Below are 17563 nucleotides of genomic sequence, written 5' to 3'. Positions count from 1 at the left end.
GTACTGTCTCTTTGAAAAAAACTTCGACCCCCTACTTCGCCACCTAAAACATACCGAGGTGCAATGTTAGCCTATGGGGAAGGTCCCCATAGACTTCCTGACAATTTTTTGGTCGAAAAAAAAATTGTTTGATCGATGGATTAAAATCCTTCGAATCAAAGGATTCAATCTTTTTTTTTAATCAATTTTTCGTTCGATCGTTGGAAGGATTTACATTTGGCAGTCGAATATCGAGGGTTAATTAACTCTCGATATTCGACCATATGTAAATCTGCCCTGAAATGTGGAAAGACTAGATCACTTGCTACAACCCACCATACTGATTACACAGTCATAACAGAACATGAACATACGTACATAAATATTAATACATAAACAGCTGGGCAGAAAATAGAAAAACTTCACAGCAGATACCTTAGTTATATTTTAGATAAAGACAGATATTGTATACATTAAATGGTAGTGTGTTGGGGTCCTCAACTGAAAAGGGCTTGAGGATTTTTGTAGATAAAATGTGTACTTTTAGTCACTCAGTGGCTACTAAAGCAAATACAGCACAGTCCATTTTAAAAGGACATTAACTTGAGGGATAAAAACATGATTTTGGAAGGAATATTAATGAGCTGGAGAAAGTACAGAGATGTGAAACCAAGTGGTAACAGAAACAAAAAATTTAAATATTAAGAAAGACTGTCAATGTTGGGGAGAAAAATCTTTATAATAACATTAGAATAACGTTAGTGAACATTATAGGCTGATAGTGAGGGATCTTTTTTCCCCAAAGAAAAGTTCAATGAACAAGATGATTTCATGAACAAGTATAATATCCAAACCATTCTGATCTCAAGATAAATGATTAAATGGCTTGACATAGGAAATCACAGTCCCAATTTACACCCTCACTGGTGTTCACATAAACTCACGTATTTAAGCCCTCACCAGTTTTCACTGGACACAAGTACCAGAGTCCTCCCTGGGGCTTACTCTAGACACTCTCACACAGTCTCCTGTGAATGTTTTCTCTCTTCCTCTCCAGTCATTTTGGATCTATCTCAAAAAAAATGGTTGCTGGTATCCGTTTTTTTGGACGCCGGCACATTTTCAGTGGTGAATGTGCGCCGGAATCCAAAAACAGACGCCAGCAACAAAAATGATATTTTCCCTGGAGTTTTAATTTCACCAGCCTAATGCTAGTGAAATACACACAATATTGTGCCCTTTAGACACCCATATCCTTGAAAAAGGTCCCAGAGAGGACCGAAACGTTGGAGATGAATTTGTGAAGGAGATGAATTTGTGACTAAAGCTCATTGATTTTTTTACTACAATGAAGGAGTGCGGGTCCATTTACTAAGATATATATATATATATATATATATATATATATATATATATATATATATATATAAAACTGTTGGAAGCCGGCACAGCACATTAAATGTGCAGACGGTGCTTGGGTGCATTCAGCAAACAAGATATATATATATTTATACACATTGTTTTTCAACCCAAACTACCTATGCACCAATACATGTATTTTTTATTTATATACTCGAGTAATTAATATACTAAAAATACTTAATAATAGCAGCTTACTTTAATATTATATTAAACTATGCTATGAATGGTAAACCAGTACGAAATCCCCTAAAACATGCAAAACTTGATTTCTGAATGTATGGTGCATACGTGTTAGAGCACACATACAAATACAATATAGGATGCTTGCACTACTATAGATCATATAACAAAAGGTCAATAAGTTCTATCCTAAACACAATATACTAATATCTGATCAAGTCCCAGTTAGAAATTCAATAAGACTACTGTTTTCATGTTTCAAGTTTTTCACCACTTTGCTATTTCCTAATATATCTAATTGTATAATCCCAATGAAGTTAGGTGGAAATGCAACGTGTATTCTTGTGCCTCTTAATCATCTGTAGTGGCCTTAAAATCTTTGTTGAAAGCTTGCCAAAGCATATTTAAGAAACTTTATTTTGTGAAATAACAAGAATATATGGATTCAAGTATGTAAAATATACAGTTTTTTGTTTACTGAAGCATGTAAATATGTTTTATATTTCTTGCTCTTTCATGTGTATCTAAAATGACATGGTCTGATAGCTGTGATATTGCTTATCAAACAATACAACACTGTTCCAATACACTATCTGGTTCTTTTGTTTGAATTGCTTGCCTTGGTTACAGTAATAATCTAGAATGTTCATGTATTGTAAGCACACAGCTCAATTTCTCCCTTGAGAAATTCCATTATACCCTAGTCCTTATGAGACAGGAAATTGAAAAGTCACTTACTTGCAAAAAAATTGTCACATGATTCTATTTAGATGCTGGATGCACATTTATCACTTCATTATGATTTCCTCTGTCTTTCTTCTATACATAAGATATATTGTTTTCTACTATTTAAGATGAGAGTACAAAGCTGTTTACATTGGAAAGCCTTTTCATATTGATTTTTAGTCTCAGCATACATTGTAAAGCTAATTATATGACTAAACTATAGCATAGTTATCCTAAGAATAGTAACTAAATAACATTATAACAACAAATTATTCTATATTGAATTTCACTTTTATAAACAATCTATTTTTAGGCCCATAGTAGAGATCATCTACTATTTCACTCTAGGCAGGATTTTTAGTTATTTATAATTACTTTTAACTGGCATTATATTTTATAGCTCTGTAAAATATAAAGGAGTATATTAAACATACAAAGTACATACAAATAATACGATGGAATACAAAACACAATTAATATCACACATTCAGGTAGTACCATCCTTTAGCCAATATATGCAAAACTTTCTTATACAGTATAACGAAGCTGCCAGCTTGGAACTTATATAGATATTGATCTGGCGGGTTGGAAAATTCCATAAGCCATGCACTTCATTGGGCTGAGGATGAAGTCTGTAACTTGGGGTATATGCATTCAATCAGTCTGAGACACCAACTGATGACCTCACCTGTTGACAAATCTATGCATGCAAAGTTTTACACAAAGAAGTGTTTACTTTTCAGAAATACATTAAATATATTCTACATTCTTTAAAAAAATCAAATCAATCAAATTAATAAACAAAATAAATACTAGCTAACATACTGGCATGTACATGATTAAAGGGATACTGTCATGGGAAAAATTTTTTTTTCCAAAATGAATCAGTTAATAGTGCTGCACCAGCAGAAAGCTGCACTGAAATCCATTTCTCAAAAGAGCAAACAGATTTTTTTATATTCAATTTTGAAATCTGACATGGGGCTAGACATATTGTCAATTTCCCAACTGCCCCAAGTCATGTGAATTGTGCTCTGATAAACTTCAATCACTCTTTACTGCTGTACTGCAAGTTAGAGTGATATCACCCCCTCCCTTTTTCCCCCCAGCAGCCAAGCAAAAGAACAATGGGAAGGTAACCAGGTAGCAGCCCCCTAACACAAGATAACAGCTGCCTGGTAGATCAAAGAACAACACAACACATAGAAGCAAGGGGGCTAAGCAGCTATTAGTGGAGTGGAAATTATAGCAAGTTAAAAAAAAACGCACTGGTGTCAGGGTCCTGCCATAAACATTAAAAAAAAGCTTCATATGTGGCCAGGGTCGCCCCTATAAGTAAAAAAAAAAAAAACACTGGTGGCCAGGGTCCCCCTACAAGGTAAAAAAAATTGGTGGCCAAGGCCCTCTTTACAAGTTTAAAATACCATTGGTGGTCAGGGGCCCCACAGAAATAAAAAAAAACAACTGGTGGCCAGCCCAACCCCCCTTACAAAGACCATTGGTGGTCATGGGCCCCATAGAATTTTTTTTTTTTAAAAAAAACATAGGTGGCCAGCAGCCCATAGAGGATTAAAATAAAACATTGGTCTTCTCTACAGAGTTTTAAAAAGGCTCTTAATATATTTAATCAATAAATAAAAACATCAGTGATGAATTTCCTTAATGTAAGAATTCAGCTCAGAAAAAAACCAACATTACCAAAATAATGAATTACACACATTTCCTACTTTTTTTGGTTCCTTGTTTAAGGAGACAGAGTCTCATTCATCATGGCATAATAATGTAGCTGTAATGCTCTATCCCATGAGTTTAGTAATAGAGGTAAATTATTTTTCTTTGAATTAAACAAAATGTTCCTAAATTATGGCTTGTCTGAAATCTCAAACAAGGTTAAATAGCTGACCTTTCTATTAAATGCCCTGCAAACATGTGTAGCTTTTTAACAGTTAATTATTTCATTCTTTGATATTCCAAATTTATGTAGTTGAATACTAAATGGATCACAAAAGATCACAGAACTGTTTAGATGTCTAACAGGCAAAAGTATCAATCCATTTTCACAGTACAGTTTATATTACCATTACCATATTGTTAATGATTATGTTCAGAGCAGCAGAAGCATTATATATATATATATATATATATATATATATATATATATATATATATATATATATATATATATGTGTTCAACCTTTACTAAATTCTATAATTTGTAGAGCAGACTACAGTGGTAGAGGTGAGAGATGATCCTCATTTTACTGGAATAAGTGACTTTACTTAAATACCCCAGATAAATGTTTGTTTTCTCACACTCTGTTACTTTAGTTTACAGTAAGTAGGTCCATAGCAAACTATGGGCTGATCTGTTAATCCTGTAGCACAATGCATATTAAGCATTTCATTCAAGACTTCTGCAAAGGCCATATTATATATAGTATCGTAACAGCCAAATACAGGAACAAAATATTTTCCAAAGAGTTAACAATAACATGTCATTTTACATATCATAAAAAGAACATTTTTAAATTTTCTCTAAACCTAAGGTTTTTACAGAATACAAGTAAAAATCTGAATATACTCAGTGCTGCTTCAGTTATGATGAATGAAATGAAAGCATGTGACCACCTACCCACACACCTTGGAAGAGGTGTACTCCACACTCTTCGACCACCTCCCAAGCAGGTGAGTTTATTAGCACCTTCTAGACGATAGCCAGGAAAGCAGGAAAATGTAAGAGAATCCCCAACCCCAAAATGAAATCCTATTCTTCTGCTAAAAGCTGGGACACCAGGATCATCACATGGCTCTAAATCATATTCTGCAAAAAAAAATAATTAAAATAGACAAGAAGAAAATAATTAATTGTAAGGCAGTTTTGAGACTTCAGCCCAATTGATTTTTAGGGTGCACAGAGTAAGACAAGAATTAGACTGCAAAAAATGTACTGTGCATAGAAAATCTTTACTGATGCATAGTATAGCAGAGTTGAATGGGTGCCACTTTGTCAAAACAAGTCCACTAATAACCTCTGACTCCCAAAATGCTGCTGATATCCACAGTGTCTAGATGCATCACACTGCCCATAGGAGTAGCACTTGGGTCAGCCATGGGCATAAATTTACACTGCCTTACTTGCTTTTCTCCTAGAACAAAACTGAGCACCTATATATATCTTTAAAGAGAACCCTGTACTTAACAAATGGCCAAGATGTGAGTATAAAGCTCCCATGAGCAAGCTGCCCACTTTGAATTATGCAACTTATATATGGCCTACAGAGGTAGTATGGAGTGATTTTGTACCAATATTTTGATCTTGGCATGCTTTGCACAGAAAGAAAATAACAAGACCGCATCAGACTACAATATTTCTTCAACTCCTGAAAGTAACATCAGTCTGAATTAATTATTGTTGTAACAGAAATATTGCTTTTCCCTGAGTGCCACATATAGATCCATAACAATACATCTAACTTACTTTTAAGATGCTTCTATGCTTCTTACCAGAAAATGTAATGTTAAAGCCTTCATATGAAATAGAAAAATCTGATACAAATCGAAGTTGAGCTGTAAAATTCCCAAAAAGACCAGCTTTTATGGTAGGGGGCAAGACTGACCCTGTCAGTCTCGCTACTGGATGAGCAAAGCTGCCATCTTCTGATATTAACAAATAGTCGTGGGAGCTTTCAAGGTGAAAGGTGTGAAATACCAGCTGAACACCTGGAGGAAAATAAAGAGATAATGAAACTAAAATACTTTATATTTACTTTGTATTTGTGTGTACATACTATTTTTGAGTAGCATGCATTTTTAAACACAAATATGAATAGTCTAAAATAAAACATTAATTTTAAGGACAATTGACTGTGTATGTGTTCCCACTAAATACTGCTTACAAAATGATGACATATCCCCTGTTTCAAGGGTAAATCCAATATCTTTGCACCAAAGCATGCTAGAGGCACACTCCTTCAAGCAGTTCTTGTATGTATGTAATAGTCAGCTAATGAAGAATAATTAGAACATTATTGGTTTTCTTTCTATTTAACAATTGTATTTACTTTTCCAATTAGCATTTATCTCACCATTTTATTGAAACGTCTACAAGTTCAAATCTAGTTTTCAAAAATTGCCCTTTCTAGTACAGGTATGGGATCTGTTCTCAGGAAACCTATTTTCCAGAAATATCTGAATTACAAAAAGCCCATCTCCCATTGATTTGATTTTTAAATCAGAGGTGGGCAACTCGCGGCTCCTGAGCTTCATGCGGCTCTTAATCCTGCTTCCTGCGGCTCGGTCTTGTGGCTTTGTCTATCACGTCGTCTATACAGTAGGCTTGGGTGAATATGACCCATTTCAGTTTACCGACAGCGAGTAAGTCTATGGGCATCGAAATTTTTTTGAAAACAAGGCGCAAAAATTCACCCATCCCTACTATACAGCCCTCGCACATGCTGGCAGCTTCTTGAGTGTGCGACCATGGTAAGCTAGGGGTTAGCTTACCACGGTTGCACACTCAGGAAGCTCCCGCAGGTGTAAGGGCTGTATAGATGTCCCAGGAGTGATTCATCATGGTCCTTGGTCACATACTCAAGACAAGAGAGGGAAGAACAGCATGGAGCTTTAGAAACAGAAGTGACATTAAACAGATGAAAACAATAGAATTTAATAGGGTTTTTAGTGTTTATTTAATGTTTACAGGATATGCTCATATACTAAAGGTATGAAGATCCAAATTACAGAAAGATCCATTATCCAGAAAACCCCAGTTTCTGAGGAACATTTTGAATAGCAGGTCCCATATCTGTAATGCTCACCTAGTCTTCATATTATTTCTGTAACCCTGATGAAAATATGAACAACATCTATAAATGCAAAATATTTTTACAGTAAAGACAGAATTTAGAAAAGCTGAAGCCAAAAAGAGTTACTTTCTGTAATAAAAATAGTTGTGTGTTAATGTTATATACACATCAGAGCAGAAAACAATAGCAAATGTCAGCAAACACTTTAGCATTGATGAGCCAACTAAAATAAAGACAATGCAAATGAAAGGAAGGTTTACTGTACTGGTTTTGTTTATTCTAATTTACAAAATTAAGGAACACATGCGCTGCCAGTTATTTCAGATGCATAATGAGCAGAGAAATTCTCTACTTTACCATGAGAGAGAGAGAGAGAGGGGGGGGGGAGGTGTTAAAGTTTGGACAAATATATTCATATTCTGCTCCTTGTGACCTTTTATCTGGAGTTTACATGTTCTCCAAAGTCTGCGTGAGTTTCCTCTCACACTTCAAAAACATACAGGCAGTTTAATTGGATAATGATAAAATTGACAATCATGTTTCAAAATGTGATAGATACCTTAGATTGTAGGCTATTTTAATTGAAAACCATGTGTTGTAGAAGTAGTTTTAGTAGTATATAAATAGTAGTTTTAATAGATTAGTAGTTAATTTAAATATATTTTTGATATATCTGGGGTGAAGCATACAATGGTCAGTTGGGGAAGATAAAGCAAGTACTAACAAGATTACTTTAAATAAAATTTCAGAACATTACCTACATTAAAATGCAATAGTTTGACCTATGAGAACACTCACATGTTTTTAAAGGGGAAACATATTTAACTTACAGTATAAGCAAGATTTAAATCTATTTCATTTGGAATGGAAAGCTATTGGAATGGGTTGTGCTACAATATAGTTCATCCACATATGAATACTGTATATGGTTCCTTTGCAAGTGACTGCCGCCTTATAATATTTGATGTTTAAATTAGAATAATGACAGTATTCAATTGTATTTAAAGCAAAAGGTTTAGCTAGTCTGTATAGCAAACCTTCAATGGCTGAGAACAGTGGCCTTTAACGTATAGTGAATATTAAGGGCAGAAAATATTAATGTGCATGAAATATTTGTATGTGTTATTGCACCTATGCATGTACAAGCACACTTACAAACTAATATGTCCTAGAATGTGCTTCGTTGGAATAAGTGTCATTGTGAGCAATAATTTCTGGTAATTAAATGTCTGGTAGGTGAACAGTAATTAGGTTAGGATGTTTGCATGAGCATAGATACCTTGTATTGTCAAGGTCAAACAGGATAAGTGAGATGACAATTAAAATTCTGCACATGCAATACATGCACAGTGTTACTTTTGAATTCATTTTTTGAAGGCTTTTTACTGAATTAAACAAGATGTGAGCATTTGGTAGATAATACAACACTGCATAATAACTGTTCCATTTTTATATTGTGAGGTAGAAATTATTCTTGGAAAAATAATGAATTATGAATCTTGAAATAAATAAATCAGGATACATGTGCTTATCTTAAATGACATCTAAACCCTTGATTACACTATTTTATTACTTTCAGGGCAAAGAACTGCAGTGACTTTCCTATGGGCATCAACCCTATATTACTTAAATATGCCTTTGGTATCCATTACAGAGATCAGTTGACTTTGTTCTAATTTAAGTGTCATTGGGTTACTGGAGGTGAGCTCTGCACTTGCAGACATTGTAGGGGAAGGAGCATTGATAGAATCAGGAAGCTGGGATGCTGTCAGAATCACAGGTGTGTGCTGGGGTAGGGCTTAGGCACAGGGATTTGAAGGGGATCTTCCTGTTCCAGCCAGTACTCTTAGGAGTCCTACATTTTCTTGGGATTGCCAGAATTTTGTCACAGTTAACTGAGAGCACCAGGAGAATGCTTGCCAACGGGCAGACTTTAGGCCCTGGTATAAGTGGCAAAGATTCAAGTGTGGTTTAGTTGAGTCTGGATCCCTGGAGATATGGGTTTCAGTTGCATGACCTACTTGCCAATGACTGGCATGGCAGGCAGTCTGTTATAGGTCAAATAATTTGACAAGCATTCATGTGTGAGGTAATGCTATCATGGTGTGAGTTATTGTAGCTTAACATTCATATATTTGTGAATAGTATGATGTGTTTATTGAGTTATTCAAGGTTTAAGATGGGTGGTGGTTAAGTTTAGAGGGGTTAGCCAAACAACTTGAAACTATAACAGTCAACCAGATAACAGCACAACGATTGTAGGTTTTGCTTCATGTAACTATATATCTAACATCAGTGCAGATCAGTGAATCTGAGACGCAAAAGCTTTAGGAATATGACGCATGGGGGCAAATTCACTAAACGGTGAAAATTCGCCAGTGCTGGCTTCGCGCACACCGCAACACTTCGCCAAGTATAAATTCACCTGGATAACGCTAATTCACAAAGATCAGAAGTTGCGCACAGGGTACCGAACGCTGGTGAAGTTGCGCCAGCGAAAATACGCTCAGCAGTTCGAAGTTACGCTGGGGTTGGCTAATTTGCATACGGCGTGCGGTTAATGTACAATGGCCGTATATGCTGAAGCAAATACATTACACTACATAAGCCCAGGGAACCTTAATAAAATTATACAGATGTTTTATAATGCCCTATACATGTGCCCACAGTTTAGTTTAGGTGCCATATGTTATCAAATGTAGGGGGGAAGGAGGGTACCACAAAACATTTTTTTGATCTTTTTCAGCCTATCACCCTGTAAAAGGAAAAGACGCCAGCGTATTTTGGGACTTAGAAAAATTTTCAGCTTTTTTTTTTTGAGGAACTCCTATCTACTCTATTGCGCTTCGCCTGGTCTGAGGTGGCAGTGGCAAGTCTGGCAATAGAGGTAACAATCAGAGAACTCAAAACCTTAGTGAATTTGCATAGTAACACTATTTTGCCAGAGCGAAAATTCGCCTGGTGTTAGAGTGCAAAGTTGCACCAGAGTCTATCTCCTGGGCGAAATTATCGTTAGCCACTTCACCCTTTAGTAAATTTCCCCCATGGTGTCTTTTTGTTTGGGCAAAAAAAAAAACACTTGAAAAGAGTCCTGCTGAATAACACTGTTAGTCTTGTGGGTCAGGCAAGTGTCACTAAAATCAAAAGGCATTGATTTCAAGCATTTTATCTCCTGCATACAAAGATTAATTTCTTAGCCGACAAAACTCTTACTTGGACTAAACAGTGGGCCATTATTGAGTTTTCTAAAGAGATGAGAAGGATATATACCCAAATCCTGTGCAGTCCCCTCCTAGACCTTTTTTGTATTAGCAATATTAAATTCATGTTCATTTTAAAGTCAGATACTAAAGATTTTTCAAGTTTAGTGAGTTTTAACTCATATTTGGCTAAACATTTGTATCTGTATATGGGACAACATCCAAAATCTTTTTATGGCTCAGTAGAATAAAACAATTTCTAGAGAAATTTATCAAAGGAGAGATTACTACTGTAATTGCTTAGTGCATATTTCTGCACAACCCATGGCACCGAGGGATAGAATCCGCTAATTAAGAAAATGTCAGGGACTTGCTCTAAGACTAAGCACAGTATTTCTATTGAGAATAAGCTTTCCTCTTGCCTATTTTCTCAAATAAGTGATTTTTTCAAACTTGCAAAAAAATAAATAAGAAAAGCTCATCTACTGTATATATTTATTTCAACTCAACACCATAGTTTTTGTAAGATAGTATTTGTAAGAACAAAGACGTTGAATTTCTTCATTTTGTTACTTATGAATAAAATTTTAATGTGGTTTTCTCCAAAAAGTAAGTTTTAATTCTTAGCATATGATAAAAAAATGATCAAAAACAAATTGTTTCAAATCACTTGTTTAGTTTAGTAACACCCTCCTCTCTATTTTTTTTCAGTAATACTGTTTTATGACAGCATCTTCTGAGAAAACTAGCTAGGTGATTCATGATTCACATAAATTAAGTCCCTATAAACATAGAATCTACTGCTCATAGCAGGCATGTACCTGACTACTAGCAAAGTATTAATCTAGTTTAATAAAGATTTTCATCATTTATATAAAGAAGCTGCTATATGTTTTACTCTGGGGAGCTAAAACAAAAACTCTCTATCACTCTCCAGTGATATGGCTACCTTCATTGGGCAAATGAACATGAGTTACACGACAACATGTAGAACTCTTGCTTTACATAAACAATCAATAACTTTCATCAAACATCTCTTAAATAAATATAGTACTCTTGTTTTACTCAGCAAGAAAAGTAATTAAGATTATTAATTGATATCAATTTGACATTAAATTAAATCAATAACATTGTCATTGTGAACCTGATTCATATACCATATCATCTTCGATATATTTGACTTTTATTACTTTTTATACTGTTGGAATTATATCTCAAGTTTTAATATACACAACAGCATATGGATAGATGCTTTATTACTTTAAATATGTTGTACATTTTGCATGGGCTTTCTAACCCACCCCCTACAAGTAGAATAATGTTTCAATAAAATGTAATCAAGTATAGGTGATTGCTAACCACATTAGAATGTACTAGCTTGGTAGTAAAATTTAATTATGGCATTTCTCCTGTTAAAAAGCATCTGTGCTTCCCCATCAATTAAAACAATTACAACTACTATTACAACGCTTGGTCAGATTTCCTCCACTAATTTCAAAAGTATGATTTAAATTGTAAGTTAAAAGGCAATTGTGGAAAAAATGTTGTCAAGAAAATGTTTGAAAATGTTTGCAAAGTTTATAGTGACTTCTCTACTCTTTGTAGGCATGTGGCTTAATACAGATTTCACTTTAAAACCTAGAATTTGAAAATATATCTTGCATCCCTGGCAATTTTTGTGTTTAGAAAATAGCATAAAAATATGTTCAGCACAAGCCTTGAGTTGAAAAACGTTTACACTGCCCCTATAAACTACTGAAAATATGAAAATATTCTCCCAAAGCTTTAACAAGAAAGTAAGTCTAGTAATATCTAATATAAATTCAAATCAAGTTGAACTGAAGAAGCTGCTTGGATGAGTAGTGAAACGTCTTCAATAATTACTCAGCAAGTCCAGTTGTTTTTTGAATTATTTATATTAGATATACCATGACCTGGATGAATCGAAATCGTTATATTTAGTCTTGTAGTGAAACTAATTGTTTGTGTTAGGAATGGTGGGCTCCCATGAAATCTAGGACTAAGGATCAAATATTTTTCTAGATGGAAAAATGCTATTTGGTTATTTTTAAAGCTTGAAAATAACCATCATAGAGGAGATACATATGTCTTAGCACAACAAGCTAAGTTGACTTGTTAACTAATAAATGTGCAGTTTCACTTTTAAAACATTGTTTCAGTAAGGATAAATAAGGATATAGTTTTACAAAGTTTTTTTTATGTCTTGTTGAATTGATTTACTCTGTAGTAAAGAAAAATGTATAGTTTAATAACAACAATGATAATAACCACTTATTGGATTTCAGTTTTGAGTATTGTTTTTTGAGTATTTGCCTGGGAATAGGAATAACCTTTAAAAACAAAATATATACAAGGGTTTTCTACTACTTTATTGGTCATTAAATAAAAAAAAGAAAAATCCTTCCTAAACAGAATTATAAATATTGGTAATGTATAAGGGGATGTGTTAAAATTTAAAGAAGCATTCAACATCATTATACTGAACTCTAAATTGTGTGAAATAAATGTTACCTTTGCCGTGTGAAACCTCAATTGTCCAAGTGCAATTTAGAGAGTTGGGATAAAAGTCTGGAAACCCTGGAGACAGAATTGTACCTGTCCTTCCATGAATGTAACCACCACACAATGCTGAAATTAAAGGAAGAAAAAACACTTTTTAATTTGTAACTCGTTGATAGTCAGAACACAATTTTTCTGTGTATGTGCAATCAAAAAATGTAGAGCTGACAACAAAGAGAGACTACGGTGATGCCTTACTCTGTTATCTTCAATTTGCTTTCTTGTGTTCACCATTTTCATTAGATTGTGTATAATTATTACTTCAGCAGTGTGGTAATGTCTAAAGAAAGCACATACTACTCACATAAAATAATTACATAATGTTCTCTTTAATATAAGGATGATTGTCCATAGGGATGTGTGCTGTTTGCACAAAACTGACATGTCCATTGCACTCTGCTGATTTTTATATGTATAGCCTTTCTGCTACTGCAAGCAATCTAGCACTGATTTCCTTCCTTGTGGTGCTTCAGGAGTCCCCTGTCTCTGCTACAGGGGAGAACAGGTGCAAAATATGCAGTGAAACTTAAACTCTCATACCAGGGTCCCACCTTTGTGGCTTTAGAGCATGGGCCCACATATTTTACCTTGGGGACCTAGCCCCTACATATTACCAACATTTTAGTTAAAAATATCAGTCAGCATTTAACACTGTCAGAGTGCCATTCCAGAGTCTACTCGGGTACAATGGCTTTTCCTGAAAAAGAAGGACATGTTGCAATCATTTCACTTTAACTTTTTTCTAGTCCTTGAATTAAAAATTTCCAAGTCTCCTCAAGAAATTATACAAAAAGTAAACGGGAGAGGAAGAATGATCTACCCAGCTGGGTCAGGCCTTCATGTGCGAAGAAACATCATGCATTTCAAAAATCAATACTTCACCATCATCAGGGCATAAAATCTTACCCTGGTGGTCTAGCGGCCGGTGGGGATGCCCGTCGTGTGCTTCCTTTCCCTCTGAGTGCCAGTTCTCCTATGGCGTGTGGTGCGCACTTCTGGGTTTTACGCGCTGATGTGATGACATTATTGCGCATTGGTGCGAAATTCAAAGGTATTTAAAGGAATTTTTGAATTGAGGAAGTTGCCCGTTGTTAGGTTCTACTTGTTTTTTTCTGGGTGTTTATTCTTCGTGAATCCTGCTTGATCTTCCTGATATTGACCCTTGCTTGCTTGATGACTATTCTGAACTCTCCAATCTGACCCTTGCCTGCTTGATGACTATTCTGAACTCTCTAATCTTCCATCCTATCTCCTTGGTAAAACGATCGTGCCCCTTTGCTCATCCAGAACCCTTTGCTTGGCTCCTCTCTTAATAAGACCTGGCGGAATCAAATTAGCGGAGGGCTGCTCCCGAAGTGAAAGGCGGCTGTTAAAGGCAGAAGCAAGAGCCAAAACCAGAGCACTGGTTCTGGATTTAGGGTGTCGAACGTGACATCATGCTGTCAATGCCCTGCAACAGAACTTAACCCCAAGGGGTAATAAAAGAACATGGGTTCCCACCCCTGGAGTCCCAAACCCAATGTCCCTTCAGCTCATTGGGACAGAGAAGGGAAAATTGGACAAACTGGATTACCCTGCCAGGTAAGGCTTGAAGAAAGAAACCTTAGCACTTAATTTGAGATATCACTTGAGCATATCAGACCACCAGGGTCTTTATTCCCATTGCATTTGGGGCACAGATTTGGAAATATTAGGCTCTGTACATTCAGGGAAAATGCAGACACCATTTCATTCCTCCTTTCACATCCTCTTTGGGGAGGCAATGAAATGATGTGACACAGTTATCAAAGGAGAATTATCTTCCTCTGGATCCAATATGGCCTCTTTATACTCCTCCAAACTAGGAGCAGTCAGTGCTGTAGATGCTTCAATAACTCTGGGAGTAACCATTAAGAACCCCCTCTCTCTTTCCAGGGATGTCTCTCCGCAGTCAATGCCACAAGCTTCTACATTAGGTACATCTTCTCCCAACTCATTTGGATTAAAATTCATGGCAATAAGTGGTCTCATGGGTAAAGGCTGGTTCGCTTACCACAGTTTTCTTACACTCACCCCACACCACTTGAAATGACTCCTCAACGGAAATCACCTCTGTGGGCTTTCACACCGTCTCTTCTTCACTTCTACTGGGTAGGAAGTTTGTTTAGGGCCAGGGGTCACCTCCTCAGTTGACCCACAGCTCACTGTAGGGACTGCAATCGTCATGCCACTCTCTCATATGCAATTTGGTCTCTATCCATCTCCTGATTTACCTCCATATACTCACAGTGGTCTTAAGGAGATTGATGAACAGTCACAGCAAATCCTTTGGTCACTTCCAGGTTACTTGGCACAGCATGCTTACACACAGTGTTCTCAGCATTGATCAATTTTGGTGGATTAACAACAGCTACTAGTACTTCTCTATACATTTTACCCCCTGGACCAACAGGGTTTATGGAGCCCGAAGCTGTGGTCACCTCCAGGGCTCCACTGAGTTCACTTACCCCCTCTATTAGGGAACATTGAGCCAGTTCAGACATCTTCTCCACAAACAGACCGGCAACTTGGGTGGTTAGATAGTGGAAGCAGCAGCTGCAGACACTTCCAGATCTCTCTCTGCTTCTCTAACTGCAACACCAATGTATTTCACCCCTGCTGAGGTTTCTGCTTCCCTTGGTACATATTCCACTGGGGTGGCAGAGCAAGTGGGTGATTTTTGTCTTACTTTGGGTGATACATTGCATGGCTGTGATGGTAGCATCCTCCTTTTTTTCCAGTATAGCATGCAGTTGATTCTATACAGTCTGAAACATAGGTGGATCGATGGGTTCTAGTCTTAATTTTGCTCCTCACTCATGGAGTTACCGTTAATCTGGGGTAAATAACTGGAAAGCCAATTGGTTGCGTACCCTCAGGAAAAATTGTGTATGGCCTTTTTCATTACATGGTTCCTTTGGAGCTTCATAAAGCAATGTCCAATAACCAATCACCCTGATAACTAACCAGCAAGCAGGTGAGAACCCATGAGATCAGTGTAGCGAGCCAAAGTCTGATCAGTTGTGCCTCTAGTACTATCCACAGGCACTAGATCAGTTACAATGCGTATTTTGGGTTCACCTTTTCTTTAAGGTTCCATAAATAGGCTTCTTCTAATGGTAGCAGTGGCATATCTGCAATAATAACTAATTCTATCTCAGCAGTACCTCCAAATATATCCCCTTTTTGCTACTGCAAGACATCTAGCACTGATTTCCTTTCCTTCCTTATGGCTCTACAGGAGTCCTGTTTCTTTGCTAGAGGGGAAAGCAGGTACACTATAGGGTCAGGACAGACTGGGCTGTGATATCCCTCCCTGGGAACTTCTCTGATCCACAATCACACACAGGTATATGGCTGAAGGTTTATTTTTAGAACACCATAACTTTAAATAACATGCAGACATATGCATATCTTCACAGTCTCTCTTAGGTGGGTTAATTGTAACACAAATGATCAGTAAATGCTTCCAACAAATAATCATCCAGTCCATACTCACAACCTTAGGGATGAGTGTTCACAACACCCCAGAGGTAGCATTGCCTGCCTTTGGTGCACAATCCCCACTGAAAGTGAATCTCACAAAGGTCCCATGCTCTAGGGATCTCTCTATCCCTGAACCTAACCACTTGAATCCCTAAGCTGGCGGCCTTCTCACTGCAGGGTACTAAACTCCCAGTCTCCTCATCTGAGCCTTTGGCCGCTCACTAAATAACTCTTGATCCTGTCTTTCACTCCTAGAGTGACTATAACAGAACTGCCGTTGCACTTACTTCACCTACTCTGGAGCCTTCCTTTGTTCCAGACCCTATGCAGCACCACTGTACTTTCTCCAGAAAGTGTGTAGCCCAAAGAGACTGAGCATATGGGACATTCCCATTTTATAAAATAGAATAGTGACATCTACTGGTCAGTTACTGAACTGCCAGCAGAATACTTTCTCAAAAGAAAAAGAAACAGCTTCCCTTCTATAACTGAGGACCCAAGCTAGCTGACTAAGTTATGCCCAGGTCACAAAAGGACCTAAGCATTGTCAAAATCTTTACCCTCCTACACATGAATACATTGTTTAATTCAATTTCAATCACCACCATTGTATCATATTTCTATATTCTTTTTCTTTGATTCACTTATTTTACATATAGCATGCAAAAACAAAAAACAACCAAACCTTTGTCAATTAAAGAATGAAAATGTAAATGTGAGCCTCTCATCTTCTGCTGCACTAAATATCTTGCATCTCTTTAGTACTAAGCTAGAATAAATTGTATATATTATATCATAAAATTGTAACCAAAAAATTATTAGGAACATGTGTACTATGTTTGGTTAGTTTTTATAGTGTAATATTAACACAATCACCTAGCTAAATAACTGACCTGTATCCATCAGAAACATATTTCAACAATATCCTTATATTAAGGCTATTGCTCACAATTTATTGCAAATATAGGGACGGGCAAATTTTTTCTCCTTGTTTAACAGCAGAATGACGCCCATAGATTTTAATGGCATGTCGCCGACAGCGATTTTTTGGCAAAACGAATAGGGTCAAATTCGCCCATTCCTATTAATCACTTTATAATCATTGTAAAAACTTTGGGGCAGATTTATCAAAGGTCAGGGTGAATTTTCGAATGAAAAAAAATTGAA

The 17563-nt window shown here is 36.3% G+C and overlaps 1 protein-coding gene across 1 annotated transcript in view; it reads right to left on the bottom strand.

The window, feature by feature from the left end:
* Window positions 1-17563, bottom strand: part of LOC108717438 (CUB and sushi domain-containing protein 1) — a 786063-nt gene that overhangs the window by 238422 nt on the left and 530078 nt on the right. The window contains exons 18-20 of the mRNA XM_041564732.1: window positions 12845-12961; window positions 5812-6027; window positions 4940-5128 (exon numbers count right to left, since the gene is read on the bottom strand). Of these exons, the coding sequence (XP_041420666.1) occupies window positions 4940-5128; window positions 5812-6027; window positions 12845-12961 (522 nt within the window). The remainder of the gene's footprint in view (window positions 1-4939; window positions 5129-5811; window positions 6028-12844; window positions 12962-17563) is intronic.

The sequence above is a fragment of the Xenopus laevis genome, chromosome 5S (assembly GCF_017654675.1).
Source record: "Xenopus laevis strain J_2021 chromosome 5S, Xenopus_laevis_v10.1, whole genome shotgun sequence".
Lineage (NCBI taxonomy): Eukaryota > Metazoa > Chordata > Amphibia > Anura > Pipidae > Xenopus > Xenopus laevis.
The sequence above is the reverse complement of the archived record's forward strand: the minus strand, read 5'-3'. Positions and strand labels throughout refer to the sequence as shown.